The sequence below is a fragment of the Arachis stenosperma genome, chromosome 6 (assembly GCF_014773155.1).
Source record: "Arachis stenosperma cultivar V10309 chromosome 6, arast.V10309.gnm1.PFL2, whole genome shotgun sequence".
NCBI classification, from domain to species: Eukaryota; Viridiplantae; Streptophyta; class Magnoliopsida; order Fabales; family Fabaceae; genus Arachis; species Arachis stenosperma.
The window spans coordinates 110,827,863-110,845,951 of record NC_080382.1 but is presented as its reverse complement, the minus strand read 5'-3'; the positions used below and the strand labels follow the sequence as shown (position 1 = coordinate 110,845,951).

General features: G+C 35.7%; 2 protein-coding genes across 2 annotated transcripts; one reads left to right on the top strand and one right to left on the bottom strand.

The window, feature by feature from the left end:
- The first annotated feature begins 664 nt into the window (after window positions 1-664).
- LOC130932821 (uncharacterized) lies at window positions 665-2,706 on the top strand. Its single transcript, XM_057862235.1, has one exon. The coding sequence runs from the start codon at window positions 821-823 to the stop codon at window positions 2,201-2,203; it is 1,383 nt and encodes a 460-aa protein (XP_057718218.1). The 5' UTR covers window positions 665-820; the 3' UTR covers window positions 2,204-2,706.
- A 107-nt stretch (window positions 2,707-2,813) lies between these two features.
- LOC130932819 (CDPK-related kinase 5-like) lies at window positions 2,814-7,896 on the bottom strand. The gene is made up of 11 exons (XM_057862234.1): window positions 6,918-7,896; window positions 6,053-6,183; window positions 5,726-5,767; window positions 5,470-5,578; window positions 4,754-4,838; window positions 4,369-4,665; window positions 4,158-4,270; window positions 3,914-4,021; window positions 3,770-3,832; window positions 3,506-3,673; window positions 2,814-3,383 (listed from the first exon to the last, which is right to left on the bottom strand). The coding sequence occupies exons 1-11, from the start codon at window positions 7,461-7,463 to the stop codon at window positions 3,243-3,245; spliced, it is 1,803 nt and encodes a 600-aa protein (XP_057718217.1). The 5' UTR covers window positions 7,464-7,896; the 3' UTR covers window positions 2,814-3,242.
- Window positions 7,897-18,089: the final 10,193 nt, after the last annotated feature.

Genomic DNA, 18,089 nt, shown 5'->3' with positions numbered 1-18,089 from the left:
AAAGTAAACATTAATATTTGAAATTTTGAATAAAATATTATTTTAGTTTCTAACATTTAAGGTAAATTTTAATTTCATCTGCAATATTGAAACATCTTATTTTTATTCCTAATTTCTTATTTCATCTTATGGTAAAAATAAAAGTTTTCTTTAAAAAATATCAATTTTTTTTCTTTTGTTGTCTTTTTTTTCTCTGATTATTCTTTCATTTTTGCTCTCAAGTCATTATAACAAATTATTATAATCATCACGGTTACGATTTTTGTCTTTATCTAGATAAAAATCATAATAAAAAAATATTATTTTTAAAAATAAAATTTTAAATTTTGATCATAAAACTAACCGAAATATTTAAAATTAAAAAAAATATTTTAAATATTAGAAATAAAATTAAAACTTAACTCAAACATCAAAGAAGAAAGAATACTAATTTTTTTATTATAATAAAAATATAAGAGATAACTAGCATATCATTTTTCAAGAAAATATTATCCATTATATATAATTTCAGTGTAATAAACCATATACTTACAGTCAGCAGAAAAAAAAAACATATACTTATCGTTTTAATTAATTATAAATTCATTATTATTATAATTTATAAAAATAAATTGAATTAATAGATATAGTAAACTCAATTGCGACAATATGGTATGGAGCACCAATGAACTTGAACTTGTAGTGGATGCTTAACTAGCTAAACCAGTGGGGGTATCACCATTCACCACCAGAATAACCACCACTGCCAGATCGGAAAAAATTAGGGTTTGAGAGAGAGAGAGAGAGAGAGAGAGAGAGAGAGAGAGAGAGAGAGAGAGCAATGGATCAATCGTTCCTGGTGATGCTATCGAACCTCCTCCACCTCCACAACTCCCTGGACCCCACAACCTCCCTCCTCTCCGACACACTCTCCTCCGCCACAACAGCCGCTGCCGCCTCCTCCTCCTCTCCTTCATCCCCAACCTCCCTCCTCTACTCCTCCTCCATCGCCCCCCTCCTCTTCTTCACCATCGCCTCCGTCCTCTCCTACGTCGCCTCCACCCGCCCCTCCTCCTCTGCCGCCACCACCACGTCCTCCCCCTCTCCCCCCTCCTCCACCACCTCCACCTCCTCCCCGAACCACCCCAACTACTCCGTCTCCGCCTTCCGCGCCCTCTCAACAGAACACATCTGGTCCCTTGAGGCCCCACTCCGCGACGCACAGTGGCGATCCCTGTACGGACTCTCCTACCCTGTCTTCACAACCGTCGTTGATAAGCTCAAACCTCACATCGCACTCTCCAACCTCTCTCTCCCTTCAGATTACGCCGTCGCCATGGTTCTCTCCAGACTCTCCCACGGCCTAACCGCCAAAACCGTCGCCTCTCGCTACTCCCTCGACCCTTTCCTCGTTTCCAAGATCACCAACATGGTCACGCGCCTCCTTGCCACAAGGCTCTACCCTGAATTCATCAAGATCCCTGTCGGCCGCCGCCGCCTCCTCGAAACCACCCAGGCCTTCGAGGAGCTCACGTCGCTGCCCAATATGTGCGGCGCAATAGATGCTACTCCGGTCAAGCTTCGCCACAATCGTCGCCGCGCCAATAGGGTTCCTCAGTCCTACCGCTGCCGCCATGGATTTAACTCCGTGCTTCTACAGGTTGTTGCAGATCACAAGAGGATATTTTGGGACGTTTGTGTTAAGGCACCGGGTGGCACTGACGACGCCACTCACTTTAGGGATAGTTTGCTTTACAGTAGGCTTACCTCCGGTGACATTGTTTGGGACAAGGTGATCAATGTGAGGGGTCACCATGTGAGGCCTTACTTTGTTGGGGACTGGTGTTTCCCTTTGTTGCCGTTTCTTTTGACGCCGTTTTCGCCGAATGGAATGGGGACGGCTGCGCAGAACCTGTTCGATGGAATGCTTATGAAGGGGAGGTCTGCAGTGGGAGAGGCAATTGGGCTGCTGAAAGGGAGGTGGAGGATCTTGCAGGATTTGAATGTCGGGGTTTATCATGCTCCGCAGACTATCGTGGCCTGCTGCGTGCTGCATAACCTGTGCCAGATTGCGAGGGAGCCGGAACCAGAACTGTGGAAGGAGCCGGATGAGAATGGACCGCAGCCAAGGGTGATGGACAGTGAGAAGTCCTTGTACTTCTTTGGGGAGAGCTTGAGGCAAGCTCTTGCTGATGATTTGCACCAAAAGCTTTCATCAAGATAATTTTCTTTGAATTGACAAGATGGTGATTGGATGAATGAATGAATGAGGTGATTGATTGTGGCGAAAGTTATTCCTCCTTTTTCATATTGTTCATCGAGTATTATGTGTGTTGTTGTCTTTAGTTTTTGTTTGAAAAATTTATGAGCTTTGTGGTTAGTATTAAGCAGTAGAAGTAGAATAGAAGATTTGTGGATATATGAATGTGAGTATGTCAATCCCTCCCAACTGTAATGGCTCCCATCCTATGATAGGGATGTGGAGGAGTAGTAGTATTACTATTTACTAACAATGAGTCTAAATGAATGAGGTGTTTCCAGACTAAGCTTTTACTGTAATAGCAAACCTTGATAATACCCTCAACATTTGGTTGTAAACAATGATCGCATCAGTTCGATTCTGCAACAGATGAGTAGGCTAAGTTTTGCAGTTGAATTTGTTAGCATTAACAAACAGCTTGAAGGGATATATTCTTTCTATTATATTATCTTGATTGTTAGCTTCAAGGCTTGGTGAATACGGTTACAGCACATGACAGCGTGTGAAATTTACCAGAATATTTATAAGTTTTTAGATTAATATTATGCTTAGTATAAAACATGGAACGGTTGAATGATCTCCATGTAATTTAGTCATATATTCAAACCGTAAAAGCAATCGCTGTCACTGATATGTAATTATCAGGTTAAGATATCTACATTTACCGCCGGATCTGATATCTACATTTACCACCGGATCTGTGTACCGGGCTGCCTTTTTATAGGACTCTGATCCCACTAATTCTTAGCTCATACGAATAAGAGTAGGAATTATAAAACTAGCAAAGGTAATTATTACCACTCACTGAAGCAAAGCTAATTTAAACTCTACAATGCATATCTTAACCCATTGATCTGGTAAACTATTTTACAATTTCAGCACCTTCAAAAGAATCATTGACTGTAATGGGGCTGTGCTTGCAAGAGCATGTGCTACAGATTCAAATATGATTTGATTGATTGAGCCATCCCAAGAATTGCAAATTCTTTGCTTTCAATCATTTTTACTGAACCTTTGCAAGACTTCTACTAGACACACCATGCAATAATTTGACAAACCCAAGAAAGCTTAGCTTTCCATCGGTGTGCCGTATCCAGTCATGAAGAACCACATGAACAGGGATAGAAGGACCGAGCCCAAGTTCCTAAAACAGCATTTTGAAGAAATATTATTGTGGTGATTAGTAGGTAACATAATCTGAGAGATTCAACAATTGCTGGATTGCAAGTTAACCTAATAGAATTGAAGTTTTTCTTTTTAACTTACCGATGCAAGTTCTTCAATGACGATAGCCCTGTTTCCATCTTTCTCAAAGAGCTCGTAAGCACATCGGGCATGTTGTTCCCAGCGATCAAGAGCTTCGAGCTGATGTACGCTTAATGCAGCAGCACAGAATTCTTCAAAATCCATTCTTCTATATTGTAATGGATTTAGCTGTAATACAAGGAGAAATTTCAAAAAGGAAATGTATGGAACAATAACCGGTCAAACAATCGGACATCTAAATATATAGAACACGTTATTAATTACCGAGGCAAGAAAGTCAGGGATGCGAGACTCTTTCATGGCATCCGTTGCATGATTCATCAAGGCCTACCCAGAAAATTCGAATGTGAAAAACTTATGGAATCCAAACAAACAGTACATTTCTTAGGTGCTGATGTTACAACCAACCTTGCTAATGTTTTCTAAGGATATGCTCCCATTTTTGCTTGGTTCTAACAATGCAAATTGCTCCCTTAGATAATAGAGTTCATCAGCAGTTAATGTCTTGGACAAGGCCTGCCAAAGAGATGAATATAAATAACTAACATAATAAAAAGTTAAAAGAAAGAAGTTTACTAACTAGCACTGAGAATTATTATATATCATTTCTAAACTTTGGTTCAACCCGATAATCAGCATCAAATATACGCACCCTTAAAGCAGCCTTACGCAAGGATGATGATCGCATATAGATTTTCATGAGCTTAAATATTAAAAGATCAAGTGGGACTTTTACATTATTGTAATTCCTTATCCAAGGGTGACCTGCAAACACAAGATTAGAACTGGTTGTTCAAAAGAATGTATCACTACTTGACACTTAATGATATTACAGCCATAGACCTAGCACGAAAAGAACTCACTTAGAGCTTGAGAAGCAGATATTCGTTTCCGTGGATCCTTATTCAGTAGGCGTTTGACAAAATCTTTTGCTTCTGTAGATAAAGAAGGCCAAGGAGCCTCATCGAAGCTGGGATCAGCTTTCAAAACTGCCCTAAAGATACCAGACTCCGTTCGGGCCCAAAATGGGCGACTACCACACAAAAGAATATATGCGATCACGCCTATGCTCCAAACATCAGCCTCAGTGCTGTACGATCTATGGAGAACTTCTGGGGCCACATAGTATGCACTTCCAACAATGTCATTAAGCCTTTCATCTGTAAGTCATTGAAAATAATTAAGACCATTCCAAAAATCTATTGAGAGAAAAGATACCATACCAATTAAGGACGTGTTTGGGGAGACCTGGTCGGACAAAGTCAGATAACCCAAAGTCAATTGCTTTTAATTCTGACTCTGAACTTTCATCCTTCGACGTATACAGAAAATTCTGAACAAAGAAATGCCAGGGGTTTAGTCAGTAAACAACAGCCTCCAAAACGAGATCCCATCCAATAATTTAATTTAACCTTGACTACAATAGTTATTTATACACAAACAACGAGTTTAAGTGAAAAAGTAATTTTTCATAAAAAAAAATCATCTTTTCTTATTTGCTTCATTTTCTTAGAAAATGTCTATATTGAGAAAAATGAGTTTAACACTTGAGCCAGAGCCCGAATGATTGCTGCACTAGACGAAACTTAAAACCACTTAGGTCATACCCATGGATTATACTGGCCTATGTACAGCAACCTAATGATATTTCGAGAAAATCCAAAATCCATGCAAAACTGTTAACAGCAGACCTCGAGTAAAGGCTGTTAAACCAATTCTAATGTTAGTACCATGTCCCATTCCAATGACATACATGAATAATGTAGAGCAAAACAAATAGTTCAATTTACCATTTGAAATAAAAAAATATAAAAAAAAAATAATAAAACAAATTCTCAAAAGCTAAATAGCTACCACTGGGTTACCATTAAGGTAATTAGGATTAACCAACCCATGCTCTGCATAGCTATTGTATCAGATGAATCTGTGACAAAAATCAAAGAAGACAAAAGGAAAAGAGTTACCTCTGGCTTAAGATCTCGATGCACCACACCCTGAAGATGACAAAATGCGACAACATTTAGTATTTGTACCATCACAGCCTTCGCATCATCTTCTGAGTATTTCCCTCCTCTTAAAAAATAAAAATTTCAAACAAACAGACAAACATAGAACTCGTTAGTGGCATGGTTCAATTCCAAGGTCTTTTGTTTTCTTTTTTTCTTTGGGGGACAGAAGGGCAGGGGTCAGTAGCAGTATTGTTCCTGCTTTATAACGTACTTTGATAGTATCCTATCCAAAAGCTCGCCACCTTCGCATAACCTGAAATATGAAGAGTATCAAGTGAATTATGAAAAAGTTGGGAAAAAATAAATGAAAAATAAAGAAAAGCTCTCACATGTGATGCACATTCAATCAACAAAAATAAGTAATTAAACCTATTATACCATCTTGGGGTTACCAAAAATAGTGTCTAGGGTTGTGACAGAATACTTCATTGAAGAATAAATTATTAGCTTCCTTTCCATAAGTTTTGTCTTCGCTAGAATTGCCACTGCACTACTGTTATGATATCATTTGAAAAGGAAACAGATGCCCAAAACTTACTCCATCACAATGTAGACATTATCTTGATCTTCAAATGCATCATAGTATTGTACCAGATTCTTGTGTCCGTTCAAAGCTCGCAATATTTTAACCTCCCTTCTCACATCTTCAATTGCAATTGCTGTTGTCATCTGGCAACAAAATGGGTGAAGATTAAACCATAATTTTGACCTCTATATATGGTTGACAAATGACAATAGTGTAGAAGTTGCAAAAAAAGTTATACCAAGTATCTAGACAATGCCACTGTGGAGAAGTCCAAGCTTTTCATACAATAAGCACAATATCATCCACAGCAATTTCAATTTGCCATAAGAAATGTTCCAACAAGTTTACCACAAAGCATCCAAGTTCAACATTTAACAATTAGAATGGATTAGGTCAATGCCGAGCTATGCTACTCTATTTTCATGACTCCGGAAGATCAAACAAATACATACGACTCCAAGGATTTCGAAAACCATCCACTGAAAGAATCCCCAGAAAGTAAATAAATAAATCATTACACAAAAGACCAAACAGAAAGACCTAGTGTTTGGAAGCTGTATCTGAGACACAGACAAAAACAAACGAATACACAACCCTGTAATCATCATAACAATAATTCCCCGCGGAAAATACTTCCTCGCTTTAATATCTTTGCATAAAATAATAATCATAAAAATAATAAAACTCAAGCTTTGTCTAGCAGACAATGTAAATCACCCCCAAATGACTAAGCATTTGCAACAATTCACAATCCTCAACAAAACAAAAACAAATAAAAAAACAAGTGCAAGTTTGTAACCATGATGAGTCATAAGGAACTAAAAAGTAAAAACACATGAAAGGAGACATAAAAGATAATCAAATTATTGTTATTAACCTTAGCTTTTGGGATGACTTTAACAGCAACTTGCTGACCCTTAAGCTCACCCTTCTTGTACCTAGCAGAACAAGTATACCCAAAATGCCCTCGACCCACTTCTTCCCCAACCTCAAGCCTACTAGTGAACTCCTTCGAGAATCCGAATCTCTTATCCAAATCGGCGGCACCTCCTCCGCCGTCCTCCTCTCCTTCCTCCGGTATTGCCGTTGCCGCTTTCTTTCCCTGCCGTCTAGCCAACACAGCCCTTATGTGCTTCGCCGGCGACGGAGGCGGGAACGGTCGCCTGAAAAACCTCCTCGGCGTCGAGCTGGCACTCTTGTTACCTCCTCCGGTCGCCGGAGACTTCTTGAGGAAGCGTGCAGGGCTTGGGCTGTAGAAGGGGAAGAACGGCGACTGTTTACCGGCGATGACGTCATCTTTCCGGTCACCGGAGGGAGTGAGAGGGGTTTTGGGGATTTGCTGTGAGGGATCGTAAGGTTCAGCTTCAGGTTCCCGAGAAGCGTAAGGGTTGGGTTTGTGAGGCTTTGAAGTGCAAACCCCCATTGTTGGAAAACGGTTAGAGAAGCTCGCTTAGTGAAGAATTGGTCATGACATTGCGGGGAAAATTTTCTGGGTTCCGTTCAGCTTCCGCTAAAATTTTGAAGTTTACAAAGTTGGGAAGAGCGTCGAAGATTTTGAGGAATTCTATGTTCCGAGGGAGAGAGAGTGAGAGAGAGAGAGAGAGAGAGAGAGAGAGAGTGTGGTGGCTTTGTTGGGAAGATGAAGATGGAGACGAAAATGAAGAAGGTGAGCAATCTCATGAGACACGTGGCATGCACGTGAGCGTTGATGATGTTTGGGTGTTCATTGGATTAGGAAAGAGTAGTTCTTGTGTTGATGAATTATGAATATGAACGAATGAATAGAGAGTTGAGGCAACAGGCAAGTGAGAAGATGGGGATTGTAATTGGAGTATTTGTGTGTTGTGTTTTGCAGTTTGCATTGGTTGCCACAGCTTTGGCTACTACATATTGTTTTTTCCACTTTTGAGTTTTGACTGATCAACAACTACGCCGTACCAAGAGAAATGCACCAATTATTATATTACATTATTTAGAAAAAGAAAAAAAAAGTAGATGATAATTAGATTTTGGAGGATTTTGATCTAGGACTAATTAGTTTTTAAAAGAGAAAAATATTAATTAGATCTTTTAAGATAATAAATGGTGGATACATATGTTCTTTTGTCAATAGATAGTGCAAAATAAAATATAATTATACATGAGCATAAAAATTCGTTGTTATCATATAAATATAAAAAAAATGTAATTTTAGATAATAAAATATTTATTATATTTTAATTTTTTTATATAATCTTTATCAATTATTTTATATCATTACAAATTCTTGTTATCTACATAACAATTTTTTATAAATAAATACGTGATAATAATTAATGACATATATAAACGCAATCAATTAATAAAAGAACATAATATATCCATTATTATTTACTATCGTAGAGATTAAATTAGGATTATTTTTAGCAATTAGTTAGTTTAAAGTCGAATTTTTTAGGGATCTAATTATTACTTTACTCAAAAAATAATAAAATAAAATTGTGTTGCGTAAAATGTAGATATATAAATCCATTGCATTGTATTTACATAGTGAATTTTAAAACATATATATTTTAGATTAGAGATTTTGAAATTATTTGAGATTGGAGATTTTGGATTTAAATTTTATAGAGAAATATTATTTAATTTAAGATTTTTTTTCTTGAATATATCAATGAATTGAAGGTATTATTTTAAAAGTTTAATTTTAATGTTGTAAAATATTTTATATACTTATTTAATTATATTTTTTTTGGATTATCATATACATATTAAAGTAAGAATTAGTTATTTTTTATTAATATATTGTTACAGATATATGTATAAATTATTTTATATAGTAATTTAAAATTAAAATTTTCAGAGTTTAAGTATAAAAAAATTGGATAAATTGACGAAAACAATCTCACACTAAAGTTGTACGTGTATAACATTTTTGAATAAATAGAAAATATAAAATAATTTGTGATGATAAGAAGGGTAATTGTCAATGATGAATAGGAGACAAGACTACAAAACAACTGAATAATAACCAACCAAAAATGATGATGATTTAATAACACCAAAATAAGGGTATGCTTAATTTGAATGGTTAAGAAACAAGAGAGTGAAGTGCACACAACTGAGTTAATAAATGAGAGGGGATAAATGTTTAATTATTTTTAATTTTTTGTTTGCTTTTAAAAGTTCCTTGCTTACTCTTCCCTTCATCTCCACCAACTACTACTATTATCGTTAGCAGAGTTAAGTAAACTCCAATTTAAGAGCTTTTAATATAGTGTTGACATTATTAATATAATATGGGGCATGCTTTATTTTTGTTTGTTTGGCATAAATTAGACATGAGCAAAGTTCAACGCCCTTGCCTAACAAAGTAACAATCAACTCATTATTAATATATGTGCATATTCTTTGTACCATGGTCTATATACGAATAATAATAATAATAACAATAATAATAATAATAATATGGTTTAGATTTTGGCAAATTATCAAGCTCTTTTACATTAATTTTTTTCTATACATGTTTATTAATTATATTTTTCTTTCTATAAAATTACTGTAATAACTCAATTTTGTGACGAAGTAACTTTTTACTAAAAGTATAGTGAAATAGACATCTCAATTAATAATATAATATAAGTTGAGATAAATTTAATACATTACAAAAGATGCGGTAGATAGCAGCGACTATTTAGCGGTTGTTGGTCGAGTCGCGGCTATCTCTCGATTTTGTGGCAGTTGTAGCGATAAATCTGGTAAATGCTACTAATCTGTTTTAAACACCCACTGCCGCTCTGTCCTTCAATCTTATTATCTTTTCTTTCTCAAGACAAACCAAACTTAACCCTAGCCATCAATCATTCTCTCATTCTCAAACTTTCAGATACTACCAAACTTAGGTTTGTCGCCGCTAACCTTGTCACAAGCACCCTTTCCCCTTCGAAAAAAGCACTTCTTTTGCCAGATTCGAGGTCATCATCGTACTCCTCTGTTTTGTCTCTTCTGCTAGATTTACTCCCGATCTCCTCTACACAGTGCATGGTTCAATTAGGATGCAGCTGCACGAGAGTCCTACCACCGTCACTTCCAGCCTCTGCCACAAGCATTACCTATCGTAGGTTCAGACCAGTCTTACCTAATCTTTGACACCCATGCCTGCTCCTTCAAATGAGCTGCCAGAAGCTCTTCCTTCTTGGAGCATTGCAAATCCAAACTCCGTGCTTATGTTCTAAAACAAGGTGAGTGGCTTGAAATTTATCCCTAATTATGCTAGTTGTGTTTTACAAGTCTAATATCTATTTTAGGTAAATGATTGTTGTGTTAAAATCTATTGCAAAATGGTTACAAATTGCTTTCTAAATGATTGTTGTGCTAAAATTTGGCAGTAAATCATTTTTGTACAGTCACCCAATTGTGTATTACCATTTAATAGAAATGTTTGACTCTAATAATAATTGTCTCAAGAGAAGGATTAGTGAATATAATTTGTCGAAGTACAAATGCTTCAGATTTAATCTCTTGCTATAAATCTAGCACCTTTATGTTATGCTCTTTGCTTTTTTTGGAAATTATAGGTAAAGCTATATCATGCTAAAAAGGTACAGGAGATGTTTTTGTCATGAAGAAGTCAAAGAAGTAAAAAATGCTTAACCACAGATAGGTATTGCAATAAAGAAGTGAAATTCATAAATCATTAATTCTTTTACAAGATTTTCTCTGGCAGAATTTTAAGGTCCATACCAAATTACCAATAATGATAAATAAAAAACTATTGTTTATTTAATAGTTTAAAATACTGAAAGTGATTTGTGCCTTTCATTTTTCTTACTTCATATAAACATCTAAACCTGTGTTTTTTTTTTCATTGGGAAGTAGAAGGCCCACCAGCTGTAACTAGAACTTTAGGACCTTGGCAAAAGGTAACTATTTTTGTTTGGCTTATACTTAATGAATGAAATTGTTGTAATGTCATTCACTAAAGCCAACATTATGATGATATGTTTAATTTGATAGAACTAAACTTTGGTGATGAAGTGTTATTCTTTCATGCTAAGAGATTGGAATTAACCAGGTACATTATCCTTCCCTATGTCATTGCTTTTTTATATTGTTGTGTAATTATTGCTAACAGATATGCTTGTAAGTTTCAATTTTACTTACAAATAATTACAATAGTGTGCAGTTATACACATGCATTGTTAGAGTAATTATTACATGGTATAAGAAATTTACTAATAGCTGAATTAATTTTTATTTTCTAACTTTCAGAACCAAACATAGACGTCACTTAAAGGTTGATCAAGTAATATGTTTTTTTCTTATCAAATAATGATGGCATGTGTTAATGTTATTGTAGTTGATGATAATGATGTAGAAACATATATATTGGCAACAACTATGTAGTTGTAAATTGTAATTAAAAATGCTTGATTATCAGCTGTTAGTTAAGAAGTGTAGAAATAAATAGGCACCAAATGGCAATTGTTGACTTTGTATAGTCTACATCACTTATAAATTTGATGTTTAAGTTATCTATTGATAAAGCAGAAGATTTCATGGAAAATTATATTTGCATGATAATTTTGCAAGTTCAACCTTGCTTATATTTTCAGGATAATTTTGCAAGTCCAGCTCCTTTCTAAACTTGTTTTTTTTTTCATTGGCAGGCACAAGGCCCACCAGTTGTAACTGCAACTGTAGGACCTTGGCAGAAGGTAACTGCTTTTATTTGGCTTATACTTTATTGAGATCCTTAGTAAGGGGCTTGTTTCCTAATTTTCTTATGGCATAAATGTTTGTGTGGATGCGTGAGCAAAGAGAAAACATAGATTTTACATCCTTGTTGTTTTATCATTTATTATGGATATTTTCTTAATATTCACTTCTGGTTTGTTCTTTTTGGTTTGATTTATTTTGAATTTTCTTTCTATGAACTTTGAAATTGGTTTAGCTCGTTTTTTGTATCTATTAATTGTTTTGCTTCATCGATGAAGGAAAAAAAAGCTCAATAGGGAATCTGTCTTGTATATTTCCATCAATATCTAAACCAGGTTTCAAATTATAATGTTACAATAGTTTTTATAAATATTCTTGAACCTAAAGGATTATGGAAGCTAAAAAAATGAATGTTGTTTCAGAGGGTCGCAATTCAAGAATTGTAAGCCTATGTTACATAACATTAGTCTTCATAGTCACATGTTATGTTTTCCAATTTAGTGTTTGATCATCTGAATTCCTTTAGTTGCAAGAAAAGGAAGTGAAGCGCGAAACAAAAAGCATCTATAAAGAAGTTTTCAAAATACAAAAATGTCATGCAGTAAGTTATATACCATGATGCTGTTATGTTTTGTTGTGTTGTGTGCTGCTAAATTTTTATTTCAAGGCTTATGAAATTGTGTTAAATGTAGAACATTGGACAAAACTATTTCAAACTTGGATATGGAGTTAGCTTCTGCAAAGGCAGCTTAGGAGTCAATTCGCAATGGCACTCCTCTATCAGAAAATATAAAGGCAACTTAATCAACTCCTAAGAGAAGGTACCTCATGGTCATAGGAATCAACACTGCTTTTAGCAGTAGGAAAAGAATTTGAGAATCTTAATTTGACACCTACTAATAAGTTAATTTTACTGTTGCAGAAAATGATCCATTTTGATGAAGATAGTGGAGAAAATATCAAGCGTACAATATTAAAAATGCTAGGGAGGGCTTGGAAAGAAATGAGGAACAGGTTGTACCATGATTATTAAGACTCAGAACTGACTATTGAACAAAATATTGAAGGCCACCCACTGAAAATTACTGCGGATCATTGGAGATGGTACCTTGATTATCGTAATAGTGAAGACACAAAGGTAATATGTTTTTATTTTGTAACAGAAAAAATCTATTTATGTTACATTTAGTCAAAAAATGGTGTCTAGTAACCTTTACTTTTGATGGCATGACAGGAGAAGTGTAGAAAAAATGCTGTGAATTGATCGAAGCAGCTATACACTCACACTGACAGATCGAAAAGCTTTGCAAGGCTCGAAGAAGAAGAGGTAATTCATGTTTGACTCACTTTTCTAACCTTCTCTTGGTCTACATATTCACTATTTAAACTGTATTATTACAATTGAAACGACAAGGGAGGAGAATTGGTAGAGGGGAGTTGTGGACCTTAACGCACAAATGACCTAATGGCTCCTATCTCCATGATGCAGCTCGGGCCATTGGTATAAGTAATGTTTTGAGAATCGCTAAGTTGTTTCTCGTAGGTTTTATTTTTTAAAATTGTGTTGAAAGTCTATCATGTTAGTAATTAGCTAATAAATGCTTATGTTTGCTTATCTATATGTGTAGGAAAGAATTGCAGAGATTGAGAAACATGATGAATCATCTAAACTGTTGTCTCAGAATGATTCGCTTGTTCAAACTCTCGGAAAGGAGCATTCGGGTAGAGTGAGTGGCATGGGTATCGGACCGACTTCTAGTCAAGTCTTCGGTACGAATTTCCATCAGCCGAGCAATGGTGCTTAAAGAAAGGAGACCTAAAGGGTTCTGCTTGAACTACAAGCAGAGATAGCGGCCGAGAAATTAAAAAGGAAGGTAATGGAAGATGAAGTAGCAGTCGAGAAGACAAATAGGCAGGTAGTGGAAGATGAGGTAGCAGCCGAGAAGACAAAGAGGCAGGCATTGGATAGTGCTCTGAGATGTCTAATTCAAGGGCAAGGAGGGGAGCTACCACCAAATGTGGCTGTAGGGATGAATTCATTGGAGGGACAGAGTAGAAAGTTCATTTTAGGATTGAAAATTAATTTTTTTGTTAAATATACACTTTTTTATTGTTTACTATGCAACTCTTAGTAAGGAATACACTATTAATAATTGGATAAACATATGAATTTGATTTATAGTTTTGCTAATGACGTTTACCCATTAATTTATTTTTTCAGATGCAAAATAATTTGGATTTATAATATTAAGAAAATTTTCAAAAATAACAAAAAAAATAATACCTAGTACATTCAAATTAAAAAAAACCGTTAATTGCTAGTGCAAAATACAGTATTTTTTTGCCCATTTAGCCGGGAAAATAGCAAGGTTACAAAATGGCCGGAAATAAATTTAACAATACCAAATATCAAATAGTGCCGCAAATTAAATTTTAAAAAATACAATGATCAACAAATAGCAGCGGTCCATAACTGCCGGGAAAGTGCCGTCGAATTCAAGGTTGGTTAAATAGCGGCGGTTGCCGCTAAATCAACCGACACTATTCCAAGGATTTTGTTGCGGTTGTGCCAGCGGTTCATTAGAACCACCGACAAAATCAAATCTCTACACCTCATACTGCAACGTTTCTTGAAGCGCTGGTAATTCGTTTTGCAGCAGTTTAAACCGCCGCAATCCCTATAAAAATCGTTGCAAATTCCTGATTCCTTGTAGTGATAATATAATAATTGAGCTCAAAATCTATCGATACGGATTAAGGTCGACACTCTCCGAGAGTTTAGCTATGCTAGGGCATTCTAATAAATATTTCCTGGTCAAGGTAATTATGTTTTTAGAATTATATATATTAATAGTTAATGTGTTTACTCTAATAAAATAAATACATGTGTTCTAATACATCTAGCTTTAGTAATTATCTACTGCGTAGTATTTTAATAATATAATACATCCTTATAACCCCATATTGTGCCACAACTTCTTTATATATAAGCCACCTCCTTCTTAATCTTTGTTGGCGTCTTTATATATAAGCTACCTCCTTAATTTTCATTCTCTTTCGGCTAATTTCAAAAAAATTTAAAAAATTCCACCAAAATTCCAAACTGATTAAACTGTTCTTCTCATCCTCTTCTTCAATCTCATACCAATTTTCTTGAAGGAATTTGAGGTAGGATTATTGTTTTTTTCCTTTTCTCCTTAATAGTTTTAGTTTTGAAGTAATATACGGAGAAAGCTTGATTTTTTCTTGATTGTTTTGATTGAAAACTAGGTAAGAAATTAGTGTTAGAAGTTCCAAAAAGAAAATCGGTTTTGTACCTAAGAGAAGGTAAGGGTTTAATTAAATTAACTTGTGTGAATTGTATTTTAGATATGTAATTTATGAATTTGATATTTGATGACTGAAAATGTATGTTTAAGTGCTTGTTTGAGATTGATTATTTGTTGTATATAAGTCTAAAAAATTGATATTTCTATAGAATATTTTAGTCGAGTCTTATATGCCTTTGAAAGAGGTTAATTTAAGTTAATTTTAATGTTGTTTATGAAGTGAAACGAAAGGTTAAAGCCAGAAGAATGAATGATTAAAAGTTAAAGAAAACGTTTAAAGAAAGTATTAAGGAATAAAAGTTTAAAGTTTAAGAAATTAAGGTTTAATAAAATAAGGTCTAAGGTTCAAGGTTTAAGGATTAAGGTTTAAGGAATAAGGTTTAAAAGTTTAATAAATAAATATTAAAGAGAAGATTGAGGAAGATTGAATAATTGAATTAAAGAAATATGATATTGAGTGCAATCTCGTGAGGATGGTGATACATAACGTTCTCTTAAGATATTGTGCATGAAACTTAGTAGGGACGGCAATACGTAACAACCACTTGAAACCGGAAGGAAGGTTCTTGATAAGAAAAAATTAAAACGAAGGATAAAGGGATAAGAAAAAAAGATGGAGAAAAAGACGCAACAGAAAAGACACAGCGAAAACACAAAAGGATAGATAAGGGTTTTTCTAAAAATACTACTAAGCAAATCAAAACTAAACCAAATCTTCTAACAAACTTTAACTGTAAAATAAACTAAAATAAAGGCCTACAAAATTCGAATTTTAATGATAAATTATGCCTCCCACCCAATTTGAAAAGCATTATTAGGCTTCTTTCTATCCTGGCTTAGTCCAATGGGCCTTGTGAGCTACCGCCATTTCAGCACCACTATTTTTGAGACGAGCTCTTGGTCTCCTTGATGTCCAAGATCGGAATGGTATAATTCTTCTAGTATTCAGATCCATAAATATGACAAGATTACCATTCTGCTCCTTGTCTCTAACATGACGAAAATGCCTTCGTGAGCATGTATCAGTTCCCCATGAGGACGACGATATGTAACACTCATGGAGGGGACGTTGGCTGAAGTAGGGATGGCGATTCGTAACGCCTATCTCAGGATCACTATCGGGTATTGAGCAACGAACTGACATGTAAGCTCACAGCCTGTATAGGAAATGACATGCATCATACTTGTTTGTCGCATAAATCATTTGATGCTATTGTTGAGTATATATATGTGTTTGATTATTTTTGTTTGAGACTTTATGGTATTTCTTAAGGTGTTTGATATGGTGAGTTGAATTTGTTTGGTTAGAACTGAGAAGAAATAAAATATTAATCTCAAGGAAAGTAAAAGAAATATTGTTGTGTGAAACCTGTAAGACCCCGGATTTTTAGACATTAAATTATGAGTTAATTGCGATTTGTGATATTTATTTATAATTTTTATTTTCGGAGAATTACCTTACAAAAGGGTAACTAAAGCAAAATTATGAGTTTTTGAGTTTAAAATTAATTAGAACTCATATAATTTTCATAGTAATTGGATATTTTCTTATTTATAATTTAAAGTTCTAGTAATTGAAAAATAATGAGAATTTTATATGCTTTAATTTGAATATTGAGATTTCAAACTTTATTTTATGAAAAAAGAAAAATTTATTTGATTACCTCTAATTTTAAATTAGAGTATTTATTTGAAATAATTTGTAAGTTGATGAAAAATAGTATTTTTATAAATAATTATTGTCGGATTAAATTTGGTTTTCAATCACTAAATTATCCCTAATTTTATTAAAATTGCCAAAACTATACAAACCATAGTTTAACCAAAATAAAATCCTAATCCCCACTCTCTCACAAACTCCCTCAAGCTGCCGTCACCCTCACCCACAAATGTAGCACACAGACATGCTTAACCAGGGAAAAACGAAGAAGAAAAAAAAGAGAAGATGAGGAAGCAGATGGCGGCGGTAGGGCTGAGTGCCACCGACGCCATCGTCGTCGAGTGCAAGTAAAGGGAAGAGGGGGAGAGCTGTGACAGAGAGAGGGAGGAGAAGAAGAAGATGGCACCGGCGAGGAAAGGACGCCGCCGTCACCACACGTCGCCGTCGGGAGTCAAAACGCGAGGAAGAAGGGGAGCTGCCGAGGGATCCGTTGCCGTTAGATCCATCGTCGCCATCTGTGGAGCCACGAGAAGCGTCATCGTTGTGGGCTTCGAAGGGAGAGACACACGATAGGGGAGACAGGGAGCTGCTCTTGCCGTCGTTGAGCTGCATTGCTACTGTCTGGACTGTCACCGGCAGAAGCTACTGCTGTTGGATCTCGCCGAAACCACCACTGGAGCTCTCTATTGCCATTCTGGTCACTGAGTATGGCGTTGTTTCTGCTGGAACCACGGCCAGAGCTACTGTTTCTCTGTTCTATCATTTCTTCCTTACTATAGTATGTTGCTCTTGTCCCAAAACATTTACCGTTGTTATTCTGTTATAGGTTACTGAGGTTTTTGTGATGTTGATGTCTTAGGGTTGAGCTAAGATTCTTGCATGCTGTGTTTAATGGATGTTGCTACTGCGGGATGATTGGATTTAACGCCGTTGTTGCAAAATAAGAATAAAGGGGAGTTTATTGCGTAATTGAATCGCGATCGAGGTATGAGTTTTTCTTAAAACTCACTTTCATTTTAAGGAATTATTATAAATCGATATTGCTGTGAAAAGCATAGTTAGCAAAACCGGACCGGACCGGCCGGTTCGACTGGAAAACCGGTGAACCGGACCTAACACCGGTCTGGTCCAAACGTCTAACTGCTTAAGGTAGAGAACCGGAACAAACCGGTCAAACCCATACTAAACCGGCAAAAACCGTCAAACCCGGTGAGCATCGGTTCGACCGAACCGCTCAGTCGCAATTGAAGGAGAACCTACGGCGCACCAGCGTTCCGCAACTCCACCGTGCTCCATATGCTCATTCGCTGCCAAGTGTCATGCCTTGATTTTGAAAAAATCCAAAATGTGATGGCTAGGGCTC

Coding starts and splice junctions, on each gene's coding strand:
- LOC130932821 (XM_057862235.1), top strand. CDS start 821: ATGGATCAATCGTTCCTGGTGATGCTATCGAACCTCCTCCACCTCCAC.
- LOC130932819 (XM_057862234.1), bottom strand. CDS start 7,463: ATGGGGGTTTGCACTTCAAAGCCTCACAAACCCAACCCTTACGCTTCT. Junction 6,184..6,917: donor AAGTCATCCCAAAAGCTAAG/GTTAATAACAAT, acceptor TTTTGTTGCCAG/ATGACAACAGCAATTGCAAT. Junction 3,833..3,913: donor CCTTAGAAAACATTAGCAAG/GTTGGTTGTAAC, acceptor TTTTCTGGGTAG/GCCTTGATGAATCATGCAAC.